General features: G+C 38.8%; 2 protein-coding genes across 14 annotated transcripts in view; both read right to left on the bottom strand.

Annotated features, from left to right (window-relative positions):
- The window catches only part of LOC134823196 (uncharacterized), a 175476-nt gene extending 156227 nt beyond the window's left edge, over positions 1–19249 (bottom strand). Inside the window, exon 1 of the transcript XR_010161263.1 lies at positions 19245–19249. The gene's annotated coding sequence lies outside the window, so the exon portion shown is untranslated. The remainder of the gene's footprint in view (positions 1–19244) is intronic.
- The window catches only part of LOC134823172 (patatin-like phospholipase domain-containing protein 7), a 78461-nt gene that overhangs the window by 531 nt on the left and 50394 nt on the right, over positions 1–27536 (bottom strand). For 2 of the 13 annotated variants that reach the window (XM_063834528.1, XM_063834532.1), the window contains 15 exons: positions 24167–24344; positions 23610–23783; positions 23304–23442; positions 22190–22384; positions 14323–14440; positions 13795–13960; positions 13285–13585; positions 13029–13147; positions 12499–12675; positions 12319–12381; positions 11040–11150; positions 10092–10144; positions 709–1887; positions 513–594; positions 101–219 (listed from right to left, as the gene is read on the bottom strand). In XM_063834528.1, coding sequence (XP_063690598.1) covers positions 10127–10144; positions 11040–11150; positions 12319–12381; positions 12499–12675; positions 13029–13147; positions 13285–13585; positions 13795–13960; positions 14323–14440; positions 22190–22384; positions 23304–23442; positions 23610–23783; positions 24167–24344 — 1759 coding nt within the window. In that variant the 3' untranslated portion in view covers positions 101–219; positions 513–594; positions 709–1887; positions 10092–10126. Of the gene's footprint in view, positions 1–100; positions 220–512; positions 595–708; positions 1888–10091; positions 10544–10988; positions 11151–12318; positions 12382–12498; positions 12676–13028; positions 13148–13284; positions 13586–13794; positions 13961–14322; positions 14441–22189; positions 22385–23303; positions 23443–23609; positions 23784–24166; positions 24345–27536 lie in introns of those variants that run through there. The other 11 variants (XM_063834524.1, XM_063834526.1, XM_063834525.1 and 8 more) reach the window with 6 other exon arrangements.

Here is a 27536-nt window from a genome sequence, read left to right as displayed (position 1 = left end):
ATTCAGAATCGTAGACAATCCTGTCAAAACTCAAATTTCTCCCTGAACCAATTGGCTACAAGTAAACTACAAAGGAAGCTCCTAGTTACTAGTTATTTACCTCTCTCGAAGCTAAAACCAGTTTTGGCTGTGTATCCGGACAGAACAAAGTCAAGTCTATCGTTCATACCCTCACTGTACATTCTCTTATGCTCCATAAACCTGTAGTGCTGTCTCCACCTACATCAAATACTATAGTTTAGTAACCTACATCAAATACTATAGTTAAGTAATAGTAACAACAGCTAACTCAAACTAGGCAGAAGTTGATTCTTTGGAAAGCAGTCATCAGTGAATGAGTGAAAAGAAGGAGATTTTTAAAGAGGATAAATTCTATGCATAAAATCTCGAGATCTCGTAACCCTTATCGGTCCGAGCAAGTCACATCGATATCTGTATAAAACTCGATATCTGTATAAAACTCGATATCTGTATAAAACTACTGTACTACAGTAGTCTTTAAACATACTCACGTTCTTGGACGTTGATGTTGCTCGTGAAAATTCCATTGGTCTTTGTATCCCTCCTTCTTGGCGTGGGTCATCAGTACACTTCCTGTATATAACCCGGTTTGAAATGTTTGTTTAACTAAGGAAAAAAAATATTCCAAATCAGTCGAATCAGACAAAATATGGGAGAAAGTTTCCTTTCAAAGAGAATCAGACATACCGGCTGAAACGAGCTTCTTTTTCCCTTCTTTTTTGCCTAATTTTACAGTTCTGTTGGTGAATCGGGAGATTTGCTGCAGCACATTGTGGGACATTCTGCTAAGATGATGTAAGTTAATTGATTGCTTTGGCAGGTAACTAATTGACTTAATTAAGCGACGTAAAGTCTTGCAGTCGCATATTAAATGATGTAACTTGTAATACTTTCAATACTCCTTTATTTGATAAAAGCATTAAAAAGTGAGTAAAGTCACGTGCGATTAGTTTATCAGCGAATTTAATCCCAATTTTATTTTTAGGTGGATAAAAATACTATTGCATTATCAAGTGTGGGAATTTATTGATAAGTTTATTTACTTAAAGTTGGTCTTGAAATATGTCATTGTTTCAAATAGAATTTGTGCAAAATTAATCCTACGAAAAAGATTTCTGAATAAAAGACAGAAAACTCTTGGACAAGTAACCACACAAATACATTATAGTTCACATAATCAAACAAATTATCTCAAACAACACTGAACAGATAATCAGCACCAAAGTGTCTGTACAAATAGTCCGTATCAAAAATAGCAAATTCTTATCTATTTTACATCGATCTTTCAACATTAAAATATGATTCCATTATTAATGATTTAAACTAATCAATCTAATTTACGGGTTAGAAATTTTCAAATACTACATCAAAAACTTATTTATGCATGAACGTTTAGCAATAACATCGAAATAAATTCTCTTCGGGGAGCCTTCTTTTTTTACAAAATTCTAAGATCTTGATGCTAATTTTACATTTGTGACAGCATCATAGAATGTTCATGACAGATAGATGAAAACACATAATGAAACGTGAAACCAACAACAGAAATCACGAGATGGATTAATGAATACTTATCTAAGAACAGCTACAGATAACTTATATGTTTTTATAACTACTATGAAAGATGTTAAAACCAAAAAAGCCCATTGTAAGTTCAAGGTAGGATAATAGCTTGCTTTTCAAGACGAACCAGCTTCAGGTTAGGCAAGCTATGTAACTTGTAAATCTGTTAAGGAGGGAGAGTGTGACGTCACGTGAGGGAGAGTGTGACGTCACGTGAGGGAGATTGTGACGTCACGTGAGGGAGAGTTTCTCTTCTCAGATCGATTCTCCCATCATTGCTCCAGGCAAATCTTCGTCCTCTTCCTGGCAGATAATGGTATGATTAATGACATTAATAAATGTTAAATAATATAACAATAAATATTAATATCAATTTCAATTGTCCAAATTATCAAAGTCTGCAAGAAGTATGATGCTTAGAAATGTTGACAAAAACTTGTGAATTAATTAGTGGAACGTAATATGCTCGCGAAACAGTTGGAAAAGGCTTCTACGTGACACCAAGGGTAACTACAAAGGACAATCACGATCATGAAATTGGATATTAGATATTATACAAATAAAAGCTGAATTAGCTTGCAGTTCCAAAGTTTTTCTTAGATTAACTTAAAGTGCAAAGAGTGCGACAGATCAGGTTTACGTATTTGATGCTTGGATCGAAGAAAGAAATATCTATAATTAATTAATAGATAAAAAGTAAAATGATTTACAGACAAGAATTTCAATTACAAGAATCAGGCTGCTATTTTCTATTGTATTGATGCATTTTAGTTAATGAAACAATTTTTACTAAGGAAAAAAAATTCGTTCAACCCCAAAATATTCCTCGAATACCAATTTGTTGTTCACTGCAGACATGTTCGCTTCATTTTGAATATAAAGTACCCAGTAGTCATCTCCAACAAAAACTTTCACATAAACGCTGCAATGCTGAACCATTGTCAGAAAAAGTGGCCAGTAGTCGGTGGACAATGTTAGGACATCTATTGCAGGCAGGGACAAAAGGATTTCGCGATTATTTTGGCCAAAAATCGCGACACCGCGATTTTTAACAAGCTACCTTACTCGGGATTATTACGACGGGTTTATTAACGACCGGTTAAAATATGGTTCGGGAAAAATATGGCGAAATTGCTCAAAACCCACCACATTTTCCCGGTCGCCATTTTACCGGTGTCCAACCTTTCAATTTTAGATTCAAAAATTTTGTCTCAGATGTAAATATCCTTATTAGAGACAAGCAAGTTTAGAAATTTTCGCATTGCTAAAACTTGTGAAACAAGTCGAATTATCAATAATTGTTGAAAGTAGACAAAAATAACCATTATGACTCAATTTGTAGAAAATCTTCGAAAGAATGCATCGTTCACATTGTTTAGATTCTTAGAATTATGAATAAATGACTGATGAAACTGATTCATGTTATTGACAGTTTTAATTAATTCAAGTTTTAATCTAACTGTTTACTTTGAGTCCTATTTCATTATGTAGAGATAGTCAATACCTAAGAAATTAAAGATTGGCCTATTTAAATCAACTTTGACAATAAGGATATATGACAAGAATTGGGCAAAAAGGTGAATTTTTTGCAATTTTAGCCAAATGAAGTCGAAAAACCTACAACAAGTGTCCCAATAGTCTTCTTTAGTGAATATAAGACAACGATTAAAATATGAGCACCCATACCCCTTGGGAACCCTAAAAGCTGAGACGGCGGGTTTATTAACGACCGGTGAAAATGTGGTTCGGGAAAAATATGGCGAAATTACCCTAAACCCGCCACTTTATCCCGGTCATAATAATCCCGAGTAAGGTATACATTAAACTATACATAAAATTTGTCGTAAATTATGGGGAAAATCGCGATTCCGTACATGCCGCGATTTCCTTCTGTCCCTGATTGCAGGGTTCTGTTGATGGACCAGCGTTTTCTTCCCTCATTTTTGTCATCAATACACTGGACTTAGCAGGGAGAAGAGGAAAATCACAAGCAATCTATTCTGATCGCTGATTGTGCATGATTTATGTAAACGAAATCTATCTAATATTAATATTTTTGATCTCTCTTGTCTCCGTGATTTAGCTTATGGCAAGATATATTGACTTTTAGTTATTTGTTTTAGGCAAAGATGAGACTTGGGCGTTTTTTTAAACTATCCGTTGTTTAGAAATTTTATTGGGGGTGTCAACTGTCGAACCCCAAAAAATCCAACTCCAAAATGGAAATTAGAGGTGTTTTGGGTATTTTTGGGTTTTTAAATAATTGAACAAATAGTTACAAAAATAAGGGGGATACCAAAAAAAACCATAAAAACAAACCCAAATTGGAATTTGATGTAAAAGGGTTTTTTGGGTTTTTGGGGTTGGACACCCCCAGAAGTAACTGCCCATACGCAACCCTTTAATAACTCACGTATTCACGTAATTCTTTTTAGAATTGCACGGAAATTTCAGAGATTAAAGACATGTGTCAAACTTAGATTTCCTAAAAGTTTCGTCAAATTTAATTGATTACAGTGGGTGTGACACGCCAATACCTCTTTTTCGCTATTGTCACCATGAAGTGAGAAAGATTTCAGCTAGGAACTTTAAAGTTTCTAGACATAATATTTGGTTTGATAATTGAAGTGAGTTCCCAAAATTTCAAGTTGGTACTTGGTTGTTCACAATTCAACCGAGTTATGACCCTTTTAAGATATTGCAGATACGTGATCTCGGCACTTAATCAGTGATTTCGTCACCCAATCAGTAATCTCATCACCCAATCAGTAATCTCATCTGGAGTTATTCGCTAGCGAGCAACAATGAGCCTCATAAGGCGGAAACGATCTGATCACTTTTAGTGAATACTGATAGTGACGTTCCTTAAAACCGAAGAAATTCGCGTTATAGTGCTTCAGTTGCTGTCCTACAAGCAGTCTCCAACCAATCAGGATTCAGGGCATTGATTGAGTGAACATATCACTGATTAAGTGCTGGATTACGTATCTGCAAGATCTTAAAAGGGTCATAACTCGGTTAAATTGTGAACAACCAACTTGAAATTTTGGGAAAGCACTTCAATTATCAAACCAATTATGTCTAGAAACTTTGAAGTTCCTAGTTGAAAGCGTTCTCACTTCAGGGTGACAATAGCGAAAAAGAGGGATTGGTGTACCATGCCACAGATTATTCCATAAAAGGAGCGTGAGCCGTAAGCGGTGAGTGCCAACAAATTACTCTCGGCATATGCTCGCATACTAGTAGATGTAATATGTATACCTAGTATTTCTATGGTTTAGTTTGTTAGCAACCCTTTAATAACGCAAATCTTTAATAACTCACGTAATGACGTAATTCGTATCAGAATTGCTCAAAAATTTCAGAGAATATAGATATCATGGATATGTGTCAAACTTAGATTTCCTGAAAATTTCGTAAAATTTCATCGATAACATAGGGTATGGCACGGCATTCGCTCTTTTTCACTATTGTCACCATAAAGTGAGAACGTTTTGATATGAGCTAAGAACTCCAAAGTTTCTAGACACATTTGGTTAGATTTGAAGTGCTTTCCCAAAATTCCTAGTTGGTTGTAAACAATTTAACCGAGTTGTGACCCCACATCCAGAAACATAGCAGATCGGCAGATTATCTGCGAGGAAATTTTGGATTTCGGAGGAAATTTTTCACAAATTTTTCTGGGGTGAATAGAAGAGGAAACTTTCTAAAAAAGATCCAAAATTGTCGACAAATTAAAAAGGAAAAAAACTAACAGTTCCATGAATCGTTTTTGAAACTGTGTTTGAAAATGATCTATATTAATAATAATAATATTGCCAAATTGCTTCTAGGCCTTCTGTGTGGGCAAAATTTTCAACATCTTTCTGGAGTAAAGATGAACTTTTCAAACAACAATCCAAAATTGTTGACGAATCAAAGGGGAAAAAAAACTAACAATTCTTTGAATCGGTCTTGAAAATGTGTTTGAAAATGTGTTTGAAAATGATCTATATTGCCAAATTGCAGTTCTAGGCCTTCTGCTTGGGTACAATCGTCAAGAAATGTTGCCTTAAGTTGTCCGCACTCATACATTTCCTTAGGACATGGTTCCCTTTACTCTGCAAGGCACATATAATAATTTGTGATAACTACGACACAGGGGTGTAGGAAGCGGGGGGCCATCGCCCCCAATGAAATCTGGGCAAGGGGCCAAAAAGAGCCAACTTTTTTATTTAGGTTTCTAAATTTTTTTTTAAATTGTCAAATTTTTTTTCGGTTTTGACCGAAACTTTTCTAAGTCAAATTTTTTTTTGTTCATGGTACATGCTACCCTAATAACCCTAATCATTATGAGCAGAATATATTTTTTCGGTTTTCGAAGTTCGCACCTTCCCTTCGATATACGATTTTGGACTCAAGAGTTCCCTTTGTAATGCGATCTCGGAAGGCAAGCCTATCCTTCGCAATACGAGCTCGGAAGCGGGAGCTCTGCCTTCAGAGGTAAGTACTAAGTTTTATATCCAGTCAACATTTTTCAAAGTTTTTCTGGAAAATGCGCGATTTGTCGCGGAGAACTTTAAAAATCGCGATTTGTCGAGAGGATCTGAGATTTGTCGCGGCAAATGTGAAAAATCGCGATTTGTCGCGGCAAACGTGAAAAATCGTGATTCCGAACATGCCGCAATTTCCTCTTGTCCTTGTCTGAACAAATTTTGAAATTCAGGATTGGTACCGAGCATGTTGGATATGACGATTTTATCACTTAGAGTGAATACTGATGGTGACTTTCCCTAAGATCAAAGAAATTCAACTTCGGTAGCTGTCTTTGAGCAGGTTCCAACCAATCTGAATCAGGCCATTGATTGAGTGAAGAGATTACTGATTAAGTGTCTAGTCGGGACGCGATTCGGTATTTTAATTTTATGACACAATCACGTTTTGATTAGTTTCTGCCTACACATTGGCTGACGCTAATTAATTTGAAGTCCAGGACGTCTTAAATCGATCAGGCGCTAGTAAATCGAAGGATTGATTACAAATAACTATTTTAACGATAACGCTATTATATGAGATAACGCTGCCAACACTAGCTGTGTAGTGTGTAGTGTGTATAATTTTGTGGCAGTGTATTGTGTAACTTTATTAATTTTATTAGTCAGCTGTTTTTAAAAGTTTGTTTCTCTCGTCAATGGTGGTTATCAATCTCGTGGTTGCTCAGTTTTAAAAGTGTATGATATTGTTTTGAAACAAGGTTTGTTTAAAACCCGGAGGCATGGTGAGAAATGTCAGAAATGATGCCTTACAGTGCGGATGATTACAGGAGAGAGGTTTTAAGAAAAGCTCCCGAAGGTGGATATAACTATAAGTGCAATTTGATAGTTATTTATATTAGTGGGACGGGCGCCCATATCTTGACCACACCCGGTTCTAATTAACGCAAGTCAAGGGCAAATGAGTAAGAACAGCGTGAGTGAGAGAAGAGAGTGTGCATCAGGCATTATTTGCGGTTTCTACTTTCTCGTGTAAACGACATCCGGTGAGGATAATCTACATAGGATCATGAGAGTAGTAGTGCGAGAACATTCATATTTTGCTGATGTGTAAACGTTATCATGTTTATAACTTTGTAACATTACTATGACAATCGTATCACTATCATGCGCGGCTTTTTGTTGAAAAGTAATTTTATTGTAAAGTAATTGTTTTGAAAAGTAATCGTATTCCAATATATATATATATAGCGCGCAACATACCTATATAATAGCGCAATATAGGTATATAATAGCGCCAGTACAAAATGTTTTATTCTTTCAAAATAATATTACTACTCATTTAGTTTGATTTTCTCTAAATCTCACTGTGTATCTGTAAGCAAACTTTGTCGAAAGCTAGTAGTTGTAGTTGTTCAAGTGCATAATAGCAAGCAGAGTAAAGTCATTCACGACAGTCTTTTCGTTTGCATTATAGTTAGGGAGCGTTCACATACGTCAGGAACGTTCAGGCCATTTTTAATCTAACCTAAAAAACGGGGTCCGGACTCTACGGCGTAAGACTCTACGGCGTGAGGGTTAGGGTTAGGGTTAGAGTCTCACGCCGTAGAGTCTTACGCCACTACATGATGTTGCTCTACCACTTTGTATTATAGCTATTCTTAGAAATGATAAGAATAATAAGTACAAGAATAAAGGAATTAGTATCGAGTGAGAGGTAGCGTTATCAGTTTAATCTCTAGTTTGTTCACGAAACTCATCTTGGAGTAAAATTGCGTACCTCTTCGCAACCATTGAACTATTATAGTGATATATAACAACTTTAAACTTTATAAAGAACACACATTTAAAAACTTTCGCACGATCTTATTATATATTATTTTAAGGAACAGATATGACAATGATACAGGAACGGATCGATCTGAATGACTGCCCAAGATGCGCATGCCTCAATGAAAATTGGCTCTATATTCTCAGGCATTATTTTTGACGTTTGGACACATCAAAATAGTCACAGTTCTGAACGATTCAAAAGGCAAAAATTCGTGAGTCCTAAAAAAACTGCAGATGATATTGCTGGATATAATAGAATAAATGGCAGATTTCAGATCACCCAAAGAAAGTTGATCTTAGTGACTTTGTCTTTATTACTGAATATCTCCCAATGTTGTGAACAGACCTGCTTTTCAGCCTACAAAGGGGGGCCTCAGGATTACCAAGTCGGCACCCCCACAATAGTTCCCATCAACTTCACAGGAGTGGTGACAATAGAAGCAGCCTACATTCCCGGGTACGAAGCCGGGTGGGAGTACATCAGGTTCATGCAAAGTGATGAACTAGAGCCCCTAGTTATGCAGTTCTACACCCCAAATGATGACTTCCCTACAACGTTAATCATCTGGGGGGAGGATGAATACGGCGAGTATCCTGATTCAATGTACACTTCATACGATCATTTTGATGACAAAGATGCCAACATAACAATACAAGTATCTGATGTTCACGTGGAGGAAGAGAACGGTTACCAGATCTATTTGGGGGAACCAGGAGATGCTCGCAAAAAGATGTATAGTTATCAGACGAAGAGTAACTGGGAAGAGCTGGCGTTCATGAGGTTCAACACTACCACTCAGATAAAAACAGATAATAGAGCGATTTATTTTAAGTCTGTTTCAGTTTGCTCTGATGACACCCCTGTGGTATGTGGGGGGTCTGTAGAAACTGTTGCTGTGTCCAGGGGTGCAGCGTTTGATTTGTCATGTTCAGTTTATGGAGCACCCTATCTTGAATCAGAGTGGTCCTATATAACTGCAGAAAACTCTTCCGAACAACCAGTTTCTTCAGTTGATGGGTTTTTGCACACTACGAGTATGGCTATAAACAGTTTCAACGAGGTTCACATGGGAAAGTGGGAATGTCATTGGAGGAATAAAAACTTCGAAACAACCAGCACTAAAGTGTTTTATGTAGTTGAACTTGTTTCTAAACCTACACAGACAGTTTATCGTTTACAGGGGGAGTCAGATCAGGTCTTTAGATGGGTTATCAAGAACAAACTCTCTGAAGAATCTGGCATTGGATACGGTATTCTTCTAGATTGCGAGGGATATAATACAACTGTTGAGAGTAGTTATATTGAAAATAAGGAGAAACCCGCCGGCAGTCAGCACATAGCAACCTTGATACTCCCACCAAGTATAACTTCAGATTTCATCACCTGCACGCTGTCTCTTGTAGAGAATTCAGGAGAAAATGGCACAGAAATATTGGGAGTTTTGGATACCACGACACTCTACAGAGAGGGTTATCACTGTGAGGCAGGGAAGTATGGAGAGGGGGAGGAATGTGTAAAATGTGAGGATAGTTTAACGAGTGTTCCTCGAAGTATAACGTGCTTTCCTGATCGTAGTCCTCAGAAAGACTCCATAAATGAACATAGAATTGATTTGATGACTGAAAAAGTACCTGATTCAACGAATAAACCTGATTATGAACCCGAGAAAAGTCTTCCAACTGTCGCAATCATAGGGATTATCATAGGCGGGCTAGTAGTAGTAGTAGTTCTGATTGCTATCGTTTTAATTTATGTTAAATCACATTATATTAAGAGAGATAATAATGCTGCTATTTCGGTATAATTCCGACAAGATCTGATAGAGCCTCAATCGAACTTGAAGTAATTGAGTTTTCAATAAAATTATTTTAACGTTTACAAATTTTGTTCTCTTTTGTGTGCTGATTTTTTCTTAAATTTACAATTTTTCGCTAATATTCCTACTATTCATAGGCGGTGATATATGTTGAACAATTAACAGTTTGAACAATATTTTTCCTAAATTGCTTAACAAGTAATATTTCATTTTACTTATGCTTCTAGCATTCAGTATTCTGAAAAAAATCAATTACCACAGTAGATTGGGTCAAAAAGTAGTAGAGAAAAAAAGTCATAAGAAAGTGATTAATGCCAGAAAAGATGAAAGTTAAATCACAAGGAAATCTAGATTATCTTCCTAAAAGTGCCAAGGCAGAACCTACTGTGATTTGTCGTACAAAATGCCGTACAAGGTGCGTCAGTGTAACCTGAAACTCTGTTATGTGTTGGATCAGCTTTGACAGCACTAAAGGAACAAAGACGCTTCTCAAAAACGCTTGGAACTAACTGGAAGCTATGTATTTGAATGGATTGTTTTATTTGGGTCTTAATTCTTAAAATTAGTCCTTAAGACTTGAGAGCACTACAGCATTGGAAAAATTTGCAATGAAGTTAGCATGCCGCAAGTGAGGGAAAAACATTGAAAGTCTCAATATAATATGATGAACTCATGCGTATAACCCCTCACAGCACCAAAAACCCCTCACCCCCAGCTTTACCACCGTAGTTAAACCCCTCACCCCAGCTTTACCACTTAAACCCCTCACCCCAGCTTTACCACCTAAACCCTCACCCCAGCTTTACCACCTAAACCCCTCACCCCCAGCTTTACCACCTAAACCCCTCACCCCAGCTTTACCACCTAAACCCCTCAACTCCAGCTTTACCACCTAAACCCCTCACCCTAGCTTTACCACATAAACCCCTCACCCCCAGCTTTACCACCTAAACCCCTCACCCCCAGCTTTACCACTTAAACCCCTCACCCCCAGATTTACCACCTAAACCCCTCACCCCCAGCTTTACCACCTAAACCCCTCACCCCCAGCTTTACCACTTAAACCCCTCACCCCCAGCTTTACCACCTAAACACCTCACCCCCAGCTTTACCACTTAAACCCCTCAACCCCAGCTTTACCACCTAAACACCTCAACCCCAGCTTTAGCACTTAAACCCCTCACCCCCAGCTTTAGCACTTAAACCCCTCACCCCAGCTTTAGCACTTAAACCCCTCACCCCCAGCTTTAGCACTTAAACCCCTCACCCCCAGCTTTACCACTTAAACCCCTCACCCCCAGCTTTACCACCTAAACCCCTCACCCCTATTTACCGGGTCGTCGCAAAGTGTGCTGTCCTGTGGGATGTCGCCGTCACTGTAGAACCCAGCTAAACCGTCCGGCATGGTGTGCTTTCCTCCGAACACTGGGATAGGATCGTCGCTCTGAGAGATTAGAGTTAAACAAGATAGTGTGGGATGAGACATGATGTTGATAGAAGGAGGAGGGAGAGAGGAGGAAGAAGGACTAGAAAGGGGGGGGGGGTGGTGAGGGGGTGAAGGCCAAGGGAGGGATAGAAAAATGAATAGATATGGGTATAGGAGAAATTCTAAAGGCGTGGGAGGGAGAATCTGTACCACCTGGGGTCTGGGGAGGGTAAGTGTTCAAAAGGAAATTAAAGGGGAGGGACAGTTATATAATATAGGGGGGACTCGTTTCAATATTGCAACTTTAATAAGGAAGGAGATGCATGCGGGCCCTCCAAAAGTGCATATAACCACATTTCACCCATATTTTATACGCAGTTTCATGTATATTACCTGCGTCCTGCATCTACTTTACATTTTTACAACCATGTAGGCATGTAACGGTAGAGTCTAAAGCTGTCAATCATAGAATGCCACCTTGCAGGGGGGATATCAGTATGGGAAACTGTAATTTTCTTCCCGCTCGCAATATCGGCTTGCCAGGGCTAGCGCAGCGATTGAAGCAAGCTAGTTTTTGGGTATTTGTAGCTGGACCCCAGCGTTTTTGCTTGGCCACATTTAATTTTAAAACTACAATAACAGGATGTCCAAAAGCTTCCAAAAATCGTGCGTTACAAAATTTGAGAAATTAATATTTTAACGTGGCTTTCTCCGACAACCCACAATTAAAACAGATCCAGCATCTGCATTTTATTGTAGTTATCCTAAATTATTACATGTGTCGTTCAGAATAGGGGCAGCTATGCCCTTCAAAACGTTTTGCGCGCAGACAAATAAACTTTTGCACATACAGGAATTCAAGTTTTTTTGCCGCAGGCAAAACATTTGCTAGCGTACCGAGCGTTCTCACTTTTGAAAGGTAAGCTAAAAAAACCTCTCCAATCAAAGTCGAGGAACTATGTACTAAGCTACACAGTACACATTAACACATGGACACTTAAATGTTAAGAGACAGAGTGTCAGTATAGCAACTGAACACAATATATGCTTACTGCTTCATAAGAAAACAAACAAAAGCCAAGTAATATTATATGCCAATATCACTCAATCGCTCTATGAATGGAATTGAACTTTGAAGTTTTAATTCCCAACACCGCATGCACATATTTGCCAACTTGACACATACCAAAGCAATTCCAGTCAGGGCCGAGCTCAAGCTTGCACGTCGATCGAAATCAATGACTATACCCTAGCAAATATTAATTATTGTTCAACCCTCGCGAGGATGCATAATTTTGCTTCACCTCAAATTCTTGCTGTCAATTTTATTTTTCAATCATCTCTACCCACTGCAACTAAAACTCACCTCGGAAGAGTCATCTGTATCACTGTAACTCTGAGTTTCGTAAGCTCCAGAGGGCCAGCTCATTTGCCTGCGAGCAAACTCCGGTCTCCCGTGACCCTCATGGTCCTTGGGTGGGTCTATCCGGGACACCATGGCTGCGATGTCGGTGAAGGAAGCGTACGGGGATGGCGCGCGCGCCTGTGGGAGGTTAATGTTAATTTTCAGATCTGGTTAAAGATAAAATCACCAATAAGTAGGCACCCTAAGTATGAACGCCGTTTTATAACATTTCGATTTCGATTCTTCCTACAAAATATACATATATGTGTATACCTACTCATACGTAAATGAAAAATGCAAGTGTATCGTTTTCAAACAAAAAAGAGGGATCAGAGACAAGCTAATGCCCCTCCCTCCTCCCCATTGTACCGGTTACACAGCCCTACAAGGGGGGGGGGGGTGGGGTGGAGGGGTTGGGGGCTACATGTACAATACAACCTACCCGTGGGGTGGGGTGGAGGGGTAGGGGCTACAAGTACAATACAACCTACCCGTCTGTACTCTTCCTCGTCGACATCATTGTAGTTAACGAACGTTTTGGGGGTTTGGGTAGGAACTCCAGAAATACCTGGTTTAGTCTCCGCTAACATCTGTTGTAACACTATTCCACCTGCACAGGGGTAACTGGGGTTTAGACTTGCAGACTGGAACTTCAACACGGATAATCATAGCAATGCCTTCTTCGGTGTAATTTATATAGTAGTAAAATGTATCGTTTCTAAAGGAAATTAACGAAAAATGCATTACCTTTGACCCAAGCAGAAACGATATCAGTCCCGTGTTTATACCCGGTTTCTTCAATCTCATCAAAGCTTCCAAACTGCAATGTAGCGTATCTATCAATAGGGGGCCTGATGTGATAGCACTTCTCCATGCCCCCCTGACTCTTTATCTGGGCCAACTGGCGCTCACAGCTAACGTACGCCAACCTGCTCTGTATTTCAGCCATGTTGGGTATTTTCAGGGTTTTACCGAAGGGGAAGTAGCGGTTCCAGAGGACCCACCACCCGGAGAGGTCGTCACCGAAGTTGTCAAATTCGTTATCAGACTGAAGAAGGGGTGTATACTTAAATTACGAGATTCTTACATGATTTGAAAATTTATGATCAATCTTAAATTGTATTAGTTTATCATTATATTCGTTTCATTATTCTGAAAAATCTGAAAAATCCGAAAAATCCGAAATTCAGCCTACCAAAAACAAACCACTTCAGAATTATATAAACAAGTATAAATTAGATGAAGGAGTAACTGTACCTGACCGCCCACATCCACAGTGATAATAGTCTGAGCTCCCATTCTCTGTGACATGATATCAGCGGGGAGGTTGTTAACGTAGCCCCCATCAACCAGCAGGTGACCGTCTACTGGGTCACACAGAGGTGGCAGGTAACCGGACAGTGTCATACTTGCTCGTACGTACCTGGCATTAAATCAGTCAGGTTTAAAATTAAATAGTGCGTACCTGGCAAATCAGTCAGGTTTAAAAAGTGCGTACCTGGCAAATTGCAGTCAGGTTTAAATAGTGCATACTTGGTAAATCAGTCAGGTTTAAAAAGTGCGTACCTGGCAAATCAGTCAGGTTTAAAAATAATAGTACGTACCTGGCAAATCAGTCAGGTTTCATTATTATCTTATTATGTACTGTAACCAAATGCCAATTCCTGGTAAATCCTGGTATAACTAATGCCTTTCATTGCTTTATATCATTACTGTTCCCCATTTTAGGACAGGATATCTATTCTTTGAAAATGGTGCGGTGGTAAATTGAAACATTTCACAAACCTCCACAAGCAGCCCTCGGTGTGTATCCTAGCTTCACTAGCAGTCAGATCTGTAGACACACAGAAGTAGGGTATCCACAGGTTCTCAATCAGCTTCTCTCCTATCGCATCCTCAATCCCTGCAATTCAAACGCTCGGTATTACAGTGCAATCGGGGATTATGTTGGTAACAGCATAGAGTTTACTAAAGGGCACGTCACAGTTTTATAAATATCTCCGGGATTTCGACGCGGGATCATATTATCACTCAGCCCGGCCCGCTGTTAGATAAACATCTCAAGGTGATATCATCCCGCCCCGGAAATTTGTATAAACCCGGCCCGCTTTTTAGTCGTAACTGATGTTTATCATTCAATTCTCCGACTTACAATAATCAATGATACTGCTGATTAGAACTCGATAATAGTAGAACAGTTAGACGCGCGATACTGTGGGCGCGTCACGTGCGTACCACGTGCCACCAATAGCATACGCCGAGTCTATACCACGTGACACGAAAGCGCACCACGTGATATGAAACATCGTAACCGTCCACTTCTTTTACACGCAAATTCCTGGGAACAATGCCAAAGCAGCTAATTCTTGGAATTTCTCCAACGCGTGGCGTGAGAAGTTGGCGACTAGCCAGCTACCCTTGTCCGTGCCCTAAAAATAGTATTGTTTTGCTTGCTCTCCTTCCAGCTCTTGTTCCTGCTAACGTTCAAGCTATTGCTCCACTATGACAGATCGGTTTGACATTCAGATTTTAATTTACTACTGTTAGTACGTTATCGTATCACTTGTTATCACCATCACAAATAGAAATGAAAATATTACTAAAATCAGACCCGTATTCCGAAATAAAAACTATTTTATCATTCTCTTCTAAAGTATAAATCCCTTGTCGAAATCGCCGGAGATAATTATAATCCATAAACACTTCACGCTCAGGGCTAAATAAATGTAATCCCTCAGCTGGCGCTTCGGGATTACATATTAACACAAAACTCGTGCGCTGCGCGCACTCGTATGTGTTTATCAGATCATCCCGCTAGCGCGGGATGATCTGTTATATAAGGACACGTTCATTTGAGTTTGAGGATATTGGTAAACAAAAATAATAGCGTTTTTGACGATAGTGGCTTAATTTTGACATCTATTAACCTAGCACGTTCAGAAGTTCTGAACATTAGCCACGTAACCCATACTCCCATATGCACTGTTCAGAAAGAAAATCTATTGTTGTTAGGCACTATAATGTTTCAAATGTCACATTTTTGTGACTTAGTTAACTGCAGTTGTCTAATTATCATTCCTTGGTCTGAAACATAGTAGATTAGGTCAATCTAACAATTATGATACAACATTGGTTAAAGGGCACGGATCGAACGGTTACAAGGCAATATTTAGGTAACTTTGTCACACTCAGAATACCATACCTCTATTCTACTGTGAGGTGTCCTCAAAACCCTTTTTACTCATTATTTGATGGTTGATCTACCAAGTATGGAGTACCAATCATAGCCCTAAAATATGTTGCTTTGAATAGATAGCTATTACAGGCACTTGGTTATTGGGAAATGAGGTTAATTCTGTCACAATATATGGAATTTAAAATTTTGGGCGAATTATTTATATCTGATTTTGGTTTGAAAGGCGGAAAAACTTTACATGATGACAATGTAGTTGATGCAAGTTAAGATCAGTTGATGTTTACATTGTCACAAAAAATTATACGAAATCGTAAATAGGTTAAAAACAATGATTATATAATGAAATAGTCTCTTATAATAACTCTTATAATAACTGATGTGACAAAGTAAACATGTCTTGCCCCTATTTTGAAGATCTATATATTCTATAACTCTTTTAGAATTCAACATTCTCTCAGAAAAAATTGGTAGAATATTGTCCAGAACATCAGAGCTCAAGTTTAACAATTTTAGGTTAAATTTGTCAAAGTCACTAAAAATGTGACAAAATTAACTTTTCCTGCCCCAACAATTTCAAGATAGTGTGTAAAAATTAGCATAGGCTGCCTTATTACCTAAATAAATCAATCCAAACTACAAAAAAATATATGTTAATGTGATGACGATTACCCAACTGTAATAATAACTGATGTGACAAAGTAAACATGTCTTGCCCCTATTTTGAAGATCTATAACTCTATTAGAATTCAATACTCTTTCAGAAACGATTGGTAGAATATTGTCCAGAACATCAGAGCTCAAGTTTAGCAATTTTAGGCTAAATTTGTCAAAGTCACTAAAAATGTGACAAAATTAACTTTTCCTGCCCCAACAATTTCAAGATAGTGTGTAAAAATTAGCATAGGCTGCTTTATTACCTAAATAAATCAATCCAAACTACAAAAGAATATATGTTAATGTGATGACGATTACCTAACTCTAATAATAACTGATGTGACAAAGTAAACATGTCTTTCCCCTATTTTGAAGATCTATAACTCTATTAGAATTCAACATTCTTTCAGAAACGATTGGTAGAATATTGTCCAGAACATCAGAGCTCAAGTTTAACAATTTCAGGTTAAATTTGTCAAAGTCACTAAAAATGTGACAAAATTAACTTTTCCTGCCCCATCAATATCAAGATAGTGTGTTAAAATTGACATATGATGCTTTATTGCCTATATTAATCGATCCATACTACGAAAAAGATCGGTTAATCTGATGACGATTACCTAACTCTTATAATAACTGATGTGACAAAGTAAACATGTCTTGCCCCTATTTTGAAGAACTATACCTCTATTAGAATACTATGTAATTTTATCATCAAAAAAATTTCGATAAACTAGTTATTTTGCCAGCAAGGAGCTGACAGAATTATAATTTTTTTGTGACAAAATTACCCTATTTTTGACCATGTTGCGGTAGTTTAATTGTGACACTGTTAACATATTACCACCCGATAATGATTTATGTGACTGGTGCATGGTACTAGCAGTGTTGTTTGGTCCATAGTACGTAATACAAAGGGTTTAAGCTGGTATATCATTATTTGTTCAATTTCACACATGTTCAGATATCATCAAGATTGTGTGACAAAGTAAACTTGTCTGTGCCTTCTGTGTTTTAATTCCTTGCGACTATATGATATAATAACAATTCCTAGCACTTCCAGGCCATTAACTAAACCTACACTACTCAGCATTGCTTATCAGGGTTCCCTAAACATTGTTCACATATTTTCTTAAATGTGTGACAGAGTAAACCTGAGTGCACCATCTAACGAAAAAAGTCTTTAAATATGTAGGTAATGGTCATATGTACCCATCCAATCAACTGGACACTCAAAATTTTGGTCAAAAACGGCAGCAAGGGGTCCATATTTACTCTGTCACATGTTTATAGTGTGACAATGTAACCATTTCCGTGCCGGCCGTATTTAAGCGATATCTTATCACCTGATTAAGATATCGTTATGTGACAAAGTTAGCCTAGAGGATGAGACGATTATCCTAACCATCAAGGGTTTGTGTAATTTCATAGTGTGACAAAGTCAACTACACTGTGCCTTTTAATAGGGTCACTTATATTTACCAATATCCTCAAACTCAAATGAACGTGTCCATAAACCCTTTGCGTGGCGGGTTTATGTTATTATAATCTCGGCAGATATAAACAACCTCCATTCTCCTAAAGCTCAGTGAGAGTCTGTCTACTCCTTATTCCTTAACCAACACCCCGACCATAACATCAACCATTATCTTGACAACACACAGTGCAGACTCTAGTAAAGAATCCACAAAACGGCAGCAGTGTGAAGCAGCCTGATAGAGAGGCCGGTGGTCGGTATTGGTCGTATCTACAATCTTACATATTCCCTAACATAGTATAAATAGTATAATAGTCGTACCATTCAAATACTTCAACATATTAGCCTCATATAATTCCTGTTAGGTTTCCCTTGAGATGCAATAACTATTCAGCATGCATACCTATTCCACAGAAGTTGCGGATTCCTCGGAAACGTCAATATAGTACAGATAACTAGTTCCAGTATGTGACTGAGTAGTGAGTATCCTAAGACGTTATTTCAATTTGTTATAGGGTGTGTTTTAGTTATGTTCGAGGGATAAAGCTGGTAGTTTTGTTTTGTCGGTTTTATTATGAATCTTAGTTGTGGGTTCTTTGTACAGTGGTGCAATATTTATTTCATTGCTAATCATTTTATTGAAATTACCATTTTAACAATCAAACAGTCTTACTGTAACTTCAAACTAGTACAGTAAACTAGTTGCGGTAAAACACCGATTTACCGCAAACCCCGATTTACTGCAGACCCCGATTTACTGCAAACCCCGATTTACCGCAAACCCCGATTTACCGTAAACACCGATTTACTGCAAACCCCGATTTACCGCAAACCCCGATTTACCGTGGTTTTTTCCTTTCTCCCAAACTCCACAGTAAGTCGGGGTATTAAGGCGTATAGTCAAATTCTCACTGCTGCCGACTAACCTATGATTAATGATATAATTTTCACGTGGCACTTGGCAGAGGATAGATATGACAGTTTAAATCAGGACATGCATTAAGATCTCATCTAAATAAAGCAGCTCATTTATTGCTTGAATCAAAACAATAAACTCATAGATCTGAAATTTAATGAGAGTCACGAGATCGTCACCGCCAGCCATTCAAAACAACACCGCGTTTAAAAAAGATATAACTTTGCCACTTTGTCTAATTTCCAGGGATCTGGCTTTAATACGAGAACAATGAAAAGAGCTGCAACCTAATAACCTAATACGATTTGCTTGTAATGATTGGTAGTGGAGTTAGTTTCCTCAGAAAATAATAGGACATAATGAATTCTCGTGGTTTTATGATTGCTCCCTGCCAGTCTACTGTACTACTGTAGTGATATTATGAATTGGTGGTGATCATGAAGACATAGACAAGAGCCTATCACCTCAATAAATGAATTAGACTCGTAGTGTTGTAATTAGTTTAAAACTGCGGCCATCATTCGACAAACCCTAAAGTTCGACTCTGTCAAACTACAGTATAGTAGTAGTGTAAGTACACTACCTGGACTCTAGTTAAATCAGTAACCACTCACTATAATTTCACTCACATTGTGTATACACCATCTCACATGTATTGTATCTTTTACCTTATCATCTGTTATCACTGTACATGTCATTCCATCACACGATCACAATCACGTACTTGCTGTTTAGTTGATGTTTTAGGTTTATTGAATAGAAGATCGAGTATTGGTGTATATATAGATTATGATTCTAATTTTAGTCTAGTATTTGAACAATTTGTTGTCGTTTAGCCATTTTTGATTAATAAATTTTATGAGACAGTTTTCTCACATATTTACCAATTTTGTCAGCATGAATACGAAGTTGTTACTTTGAAACGTCGTTTATCCTAACAGTGCAGTATCATTTGTCGCAAAAAATCAGAATAATCAGAAATTATTTGGAACTCCCAAAAACTGTCTAGTTAAACACGTACAGAAGCTCGACAGCGGTGATTTCTGGCAGGGGGGCGACCGCCCCTTCCCCATAAAATCTGGAAAAGGGGCCAACTTTTTCAAGTAAATTAGCAGTATACAATCCAACTGTGAGCTGGCATGAACCAGAAATCTGATAATTTATATTACATATTCCGATATTACAAGTCAGGATTCATCAGAATATCAGGAACCTAGCAATTATAAAATTCAGATAACATTGCTGGTTACTCTTCTATGTCGTGTTCAGTATTTTCAATACCATAATTTTTCAATGAACCAGAAATCTGTTAATTTATATCCTACATAACCGAAGATACAGCCGATTTAAATGTTGCTCGCACTAAACACAACGTAATATCACCAAAACCGATAAAAAATCTTTGCACGTGCACGTGCGTGCAACAACCCTCGTCATCATGGTTACTTTGCAAGCTTTAGCTTTTTACCTAATTTGCACGTGGGCGGTCGTACAGACATTATTATACATAATTCTTCGAATTATGAGTAAGATTTATATATTTGAAATTTATTTCCCTCAAAAAATCTCAAAATAAAAGTTTAGGACTTGAAACAACAGGCATGGAGTAACGTGATGGAGTTTGTTCACTACCGATACTTCGCATTTTTCCTAACAACCTTCCTTATGTTCCACGACGCTTGCTCCCGTTACATCGGCCCACTTGCCATGATCGGGGGGATGGTCAAGAAGAACTGCTCTGACCCTCTGGATCATGGAGAATTCTGTTGGTCACCTAAACTTCAAGCCAACTTCATTGGTGCTTTCTTCTACGGTTGCGCTCTACAGATGATACCAACATACTTTGCAGGAAAGATCGGGTTCAGCATCTCCCTCAAATTCTCCACTCTAGTCTGTGGGATTATTCAACTGACAGTGCCTCTGACAGTAAGGTCTTCAGCAGTGTTAGCAGTTGCTCTTCAGACTCTCAGGGGGTTTGTAGCGGGGTTGTTCTTCCCCGGTAACATGGACTGTGCCCGGAAGTGGGGTCTAGGAGAGGAGGGGAAGTTAGTGTTATCTATGTCTGGAATCATGCTGTTCACTGGAAGTGGGGTCGGCCCCTTCGTGGTGGGGATGTTAACAGAGAAAATCGGGTGGACCTTTCCGTTCTATATCAGCGGTACCATCTTCATCCTTTTGTTCCTTATGCAGTGCGTTTTTGTACCGGACGACCCGGCGGAAGCTTGGCTCATGTCGGGTAAGGAAAAGTTAATGTTCCAGAGGAAACAGAATAAAGAACTGGATGTTCAGGAAAAAAATAAATCAGCTTCGTACAAAGTATCCCTATGTGTGATACTACGTCGCCGTTATCTGTATTGTCTCTGTATCTACACGGTCGCACATATTACAGTGTATTTACCGGAGTTTATGGCTGTTCCCTTTTACTTGAACGAGATTTTAGGAGCAGATACAGAGTTCTTATCTTACTTACAACTCGGATTAAGTCTTACAACGGCGGTGTCTGTAGCAGGCTGGAAGAGCATACTACCATTCCTGGATGCCAGGTTGTCTTGGTTAAAGTGTAGAATGGGTCTGATGATAATTCCTCTCGTTATAAGGAGCGTGAATCTCGCAATAGTTCCGTTAACTGGAAACATCGACGTCTCAATATTTCTCTTAGTAGTGAACGATATTTTGATGGGAACTGCATTTGCTGGAGGCATCGTTACCCTGAGCTACGAACTAGACCCCTTCAACGGCCCAGTGGTGATCGGAATATTGAACGGGTTGGGACAAACTGCTGGGTTTCTGGTTCCCCTGATCAGAGCAGGGGTAACAAGTGTGGAGGAGAGCGAGGAGGGGTATTGGGAGGAGTATGAGAGAAGGTGGAGGTGGTTCTTTGCGCTGTGTGGCGGGGTGGGACTGGTGGGGGTGGGAAGTTTGGTGGTGGGCCTGCTGTTGTGGAGAGATAAGTGGAAGAAACATCCTTCCCTTGTTTGGACTCCGTTGGAAAGGAACCAGATGATTCTGACTGATGTGTGCTTTTACCACCTTTCTTGTTTGTCAAATATCTTTAATTTCGAACATTGTAGAAGGCTGTGGATTCTTCGAGAGTGTTGTAATCGTATCAACGAGAAAAATGTTTGTTTCTAAAATTTTCACGCCAGAATATGAATAGGTAAATAATTGACTAATTACTAAAGATTTCAATCATTTTTGTTGGCTCTAAGTGATGGAAATAACTTAAAACGAGAATAAAAGTAGATTTTATTTACAGAGAAACAAAGTGACCTTCAGCTGTACAAAGTGACCCACGAAGCCCCCACTGATTTATATACTAATGATATTTTTTGATTGTGCCGTAAAAATAAATAATTGTTTTATTAAATAATTATTTTTATTAAACAATTGTTTTATTAATAACACCTACCCTTGTTAAACTGCTTTCCTCTAAACATAGCAGTAAAAGGATAAGTCAGATCGATGATTTTGTTCCACAGTTTGGACATGCCCGCTGAGAAAACAGCCGCTCTCTCCCTCATTGCTCCGACATCCGTTTCACTGGCGTACAGGGCCCCCATCATGGAGCCAATAGAGGTACCTCCTATCATATCTATTGGTATTCCTGGGGGAGAGACGTGCTGTCAATAAACAACCATTATTATTATATTGGGTTTCTCAAACTACACGATAGTTGGAATAGCATGTCATATCTAAACAGCAATATCAGTTATTTATAATAGAGATTGTACTGTATCTCTCAATTTTCAAAAACCCCGATAAATCATATTTTTAAGCCTATCAAATTGAGAGTTTATTGTAGTAGTATAGACACATGTCTGTGGAGTAACAAGGCTCATACCTCCAGCCCTGAGGCCCTCTCATACCAGTCATAATATCAGTGTTCTGGCACGTGATGCCCAAATAAGGTATTCTGGCACGTGATGCCCAAATAAAGTATGCTGGCACGTGATGCCCAAATAAGGTATTCTGGCACGTGATGCCCAAATAAGGTATTCTGGCACGTGATGCCCAAATAAGGTATTCTGGCACGTGATGCCCAAATAAGGTATTCTGGCACGTGATGCCCAAATAAGGTATTCTGGCACGTGATGCCCAAATAAGGTATTCTGGCACGTGATGCCCAAATAAGGTATTCTGGCACGTGATGCCCAAATAAGGTATTCTGGCACGTGATGCCCAAATAAGGTATTCTGGCACGTGATGCCCAAATAAGGTATTCTGGCACGTGATGCCCAAATAAGGTATTCTGGCACGTGATGCCCAAATAAGGTATTCTGGCACGTGATGCCCAAATAAGGTATTCTGGCACGTGATGCCCAAATAAGGTATTCTGGCACGTGATGCCCAAATAAGGTATTCTGGCACGTGATGCCCAAATAAGGTATTCTGGCACGTGATGCCCAAATAAGGTATTCTGGCACGTGATGCCCAAATAAGGTATTCTGGCACGTGATGCCCAAATAAGGTATTCTGGCGCTACATGCCCAAGTAATGTATTCTGGCGCTACATGTCCACTTACCGTGGTCCTCTAGAGCCTGCAAGATACCGATATGAGCAATGCCTCTAGCTCCGCCCCCACCTAGCACAACACCAATACAGGTACCAGTTAGGCGTCTGGCTACTCGGGCCATGTCGCTGTGCGGGTTGAAATCGTCCGGCTGTACCAGGGGACATTTTGTATTAATACCCAAAGCTTAGGGAGGGGTCACATGGTACGTCAGCATTTTTAACTTAACTATATTTAAGGCAACAAACTTAAATAAAAGAATGTATTGATAGATTAAATAATACGACTGCGTGAATCATTAATAAAGTATAACATTACCTGGAGAGGAGGCATATCCCGTAGAATATAATCCGAACACCTGACATGAAGATGAGAGCTAACCCAGCCCCTGGCATTGAGCCAAGCCACTGTGTTAGTCGGCTCCTTAGCAGTGTCCGGGTGCAGGAGGATCAGCTCCTTCTGTGCTCGCACACTCATCGAGTTCAGGGACACCTGTTATTGGAGGAATTTGATAAAATATAAATGAGTTGAACATATTTATAATAATGAGTTGAACAGGTAATAATGGAAAAAGAAAGACCCATGTTTTTAGACCTGGTAGTTTCTGAAGCTATATATTTAAACACTGTTATAACACTGTTATGTATAACACTGTTATACATAACACTGTTATGTATAACACTGTTATGTATAACACTGATATGTATAACACTGTATGTATAACACTGATATGTATAACACTGTTATGTATAACACTGTTATGTATAACACTGATATGTATAACACTGTTATGTATAACACTGTTATGTATAACACTGTATGTATAACACTGTTATGTATAACACTGTTATGTATAACACTTTTATAACACCCACCTCAATAGGACCATACTCCTCCGGGTTTTCACTAGCCACAGCTATAATGAGGATAACATCCGCCTGTCTGATACACTGTCGTGTCCAGGGGGTCATGGTGGGATCTGCCTGGTAGAGGACTATCCTGTTCTGGTCCTCCACTGAGTTCAGGTGGTTCGTCAGCTGACACTCGTACACACTGAAAATAGGGTACGGGTAGACTGATGTTCGTAGTGGAGGGTAGGGAGGGGGTGTAAGGGGGGGGGGGGGGGGGCGGGGGGGAAGGAGAGTGAGCAAAATATGAACACTATTAAATAGTTACAGTCTTTTGTGTAGAGGATACTTCGAACAGAACTGGGGATTACCCTCAGATGATCCAATGGGGATCAACTAGGCCACTCGTACCTTATTACGTAACTAGCTCTGTTAAACATTCGACTAATTAGACACACATTTCTAACGTTACAAAATGGTCCCTCGAACCAGAGTTAATGTCCTGACCGTAAACCTCTTTTCCCTTTAGCAATATGGAACAGGCCTTGGATATAAAACAGACAGTAGCCCAGTTTGGAGAGAAGATCGTGGAGGAAAATAACCGCCTCCGTGAGGGTAAATGCTTAGCTATTTCTATAATTTCATTTTTTCTCTCAGACTAAAACTTGCAATAGATAGGATCAGAACAACGTTTCTATGCTTCCCTGATTATCGTTAACTCAAATCCATCTCCCACAGAACGCAACCTACTGAGGACTCAGCTAACACAACTAACGGCACAATTAGAATTATCGAACGTATACTTTTTGCACCCTTTAACAATAATTAACTAATAATAATTAGACACAGATTTCTAACGTTACAAAATGGTTTGTCATAATTTTAACCCCCTTCTATTTAGAGCTAGTTATGTCAGATATATTAATAATTAACGCTGTTATAGTTGCGGTTCAGCAGCAGGTCCTACAGAGCGAATCCCTCCTCGCGGAAAAAGCGGAAATGCTGATGACTGTTCTTGCCACTTCAATAACAGATGGATGAATTCAAGGCTATGGACGCGCGCCTGGACCCAGCTACTATAACCGAGTACTGCCGGATGATTGGAGGAGATAGGAAACAATCTATTATCAGAACGTTACAGAGGTGGGTCGATTAGTAGTACTGATGCTTAGCAAGGGGGCTCTGAGTGAGCTAATTTTTGATTTACTTTTCGATGATGTAGTAGATTTTCACAACATTACAAGACCTACTTTTCAGCATTTTAGATGGACTCGAGGGTCCGAAAAATATGTTCGCTTTGAAAGAAGAAAGGAAAAAAGCCACTTATTGTTGGAACTGAAGCTGGTAATTCTTCATTAGCGAAGAACATCTTACCTCTTCACGTAGCCCACGGGACTGACATAAACCTTTATGAAATATGATGGAGCGGTTACCGTGACGACCACCAGTCAATAGCCAAATTTTTTCAACAAAAACAACGCCTTCTTTTTACAAAGCATGTAGAAGACTTCAGCAGAAGGAATAAATGATAAAATGATAGCTACCGTTTATGCCCCCATAGCGGCTGCTTCTCAATTTAACTTAGACGAGGAATATGTTATCCAGGAAGCCTCAGTTCCAGGAAGTGCGCCTAAAGACTGCTGCAAAATTTGGGAAGATAAGATACTTCAGAAAGCAATAGTAATCCACCACGATCTCAACTTAATTTAAAGGAAGTCCCTTCGAAGAGGAATGGAAAATTTGGACCAACAAAGCGAAAGATGATAGGTAAAGAGAAGAATGGCAAGAGGTTAGTCCTTTGTGGGAGAAAACTAGAGAGGAAAGGAGGAGATCGCGTTCCGAAATTTACAAAGAAAGTAACCAGGCCCAACCTCTGCCGGTCAGATCAGTATTATTGCCGTGGAATGGTACAAAAACTAATTTTTTTGTTTTCTGCTTCAACCAGCTAACCAGCCGTCTAAAAGCTCGTTGACAGTCTCAGCTGTTTTTTATATCACGTGAAAGTTGTATCCTGGGAATTGGATTGAACGTGGTCGGGACTGATTATTCCGGGATGGACCGGTTATGTTTCCTTAGTGATTTAGGGTTTAGGATTTTTCTAGTTATTTGTTGAATAGAAGAATAGAAAAGATATCTTTGGATTTCTGTACATTACTTTCACTTTTGATTTTTTGCAAACCTCGAAATTAAAAGCCTATTAGTTGTTCTGATCTAATGATTCCAATTTTACTCCCGTTTAATTCTCCACATGATCTAGTGAATTAATTGGTTCATAGCTATGAATCGTCAAATACTCGTGAAATATCCGTGTAGTGGAGCATTTGGACAGGCTAGGTTAGATATAACATACTATCATGGTTGATCCCTTCGAAAAGGAATGGAAAATGTGGACCAACAAAGCGAAAGATGATAGGTAAAGAGGGGAATGGCAAGAGGTTAGTCCTTTGTGGGAGGAAACTTGAGAGGAAAGGAGGAAATTGCTTTCCTAAATTTACAAAGAAAGTATCCAGGTCCAACCTCTGCCGGTCAGATCAGTTGTGAGTGACTTAGCCGATACTCCGTCGACTGAAGCCAGTCAATGGACACCAGGTAGGCAGCTTATCGAAGATGAAGAACTTCCTAATAAAAATATCATTTCCCCTGATTTCTTTTTCCATTATTTTCTTTTCTTTTCTTTTCTTTTTCAAATTCATACCTTTATGGCGGTGGGAAATGTTGTAAAATCTTAAATTATTAGTACACAATAAGCATTTTTTTACAGACGAAAAGTTTGCAGTTGGAAAGTGCACCTGAAGACTGCTGCAAAATTCGAGAAGATAGGGCTGATTAAAGAAACTCCGTACCAATCCGGTCCTCACCAAGATTGAAGATGACATACAGAAGGAGACCTGAGCCGGGCATACGATTCTTTTTTAACATTTACTTTAAAATATAGTGACTTAAATTAACCTAATTATTTATGTTTTACAATGGTTTATAATATAATAATAATACTCGCTTTTGTCATATTTAACAGCTGCAAATAACACGCAGTACAGTATCTATTAATTACCTATTTACTAATTAATTAATTACGTCATATCATATTATAACATTCTTGAACTTATTGAGAGTAGATTTGGTGCGAAGCCAGACCGGAGGGTAACTATATTAAGTAACATAAGGAGGTATAACCGGTTACTCATTGAGTATCACGTTGTCATACTACTAATATTGGGGTGCAGTAATTAAAATGTTATTTGTATATAACGTTTTTTGTACATTGGTCATTAGAACTACCGGTACCGTCCGGACAACAAACGAACTAGACCATACGCATTATTCCCTATGGGTACCAGTAAGCACTCAATAGGTCAGCTCTCATGATTTAGACAATCTGAAACATATTGAGTGATTA

This window comes from Bolinopsis microptera, chromosome 11 (assembly GCF_026151205.1).
Source record: "Bolinopsis microptera isolate Bmic1 chromosome 11, MBARI_Bmic_1.0, whole genome shotgun sequence".
In the NCBI taxonomy this organism is placed as follows: Eukaryota; Metazoa; Ctenophora; class Tentaculata; order Lobata; family Bolinopsidae; genus Bolinopsis; species Bolinopsis microptera.
This window is presented reverse-complemented; position numbering and strand designations above follow the sequence as displayed.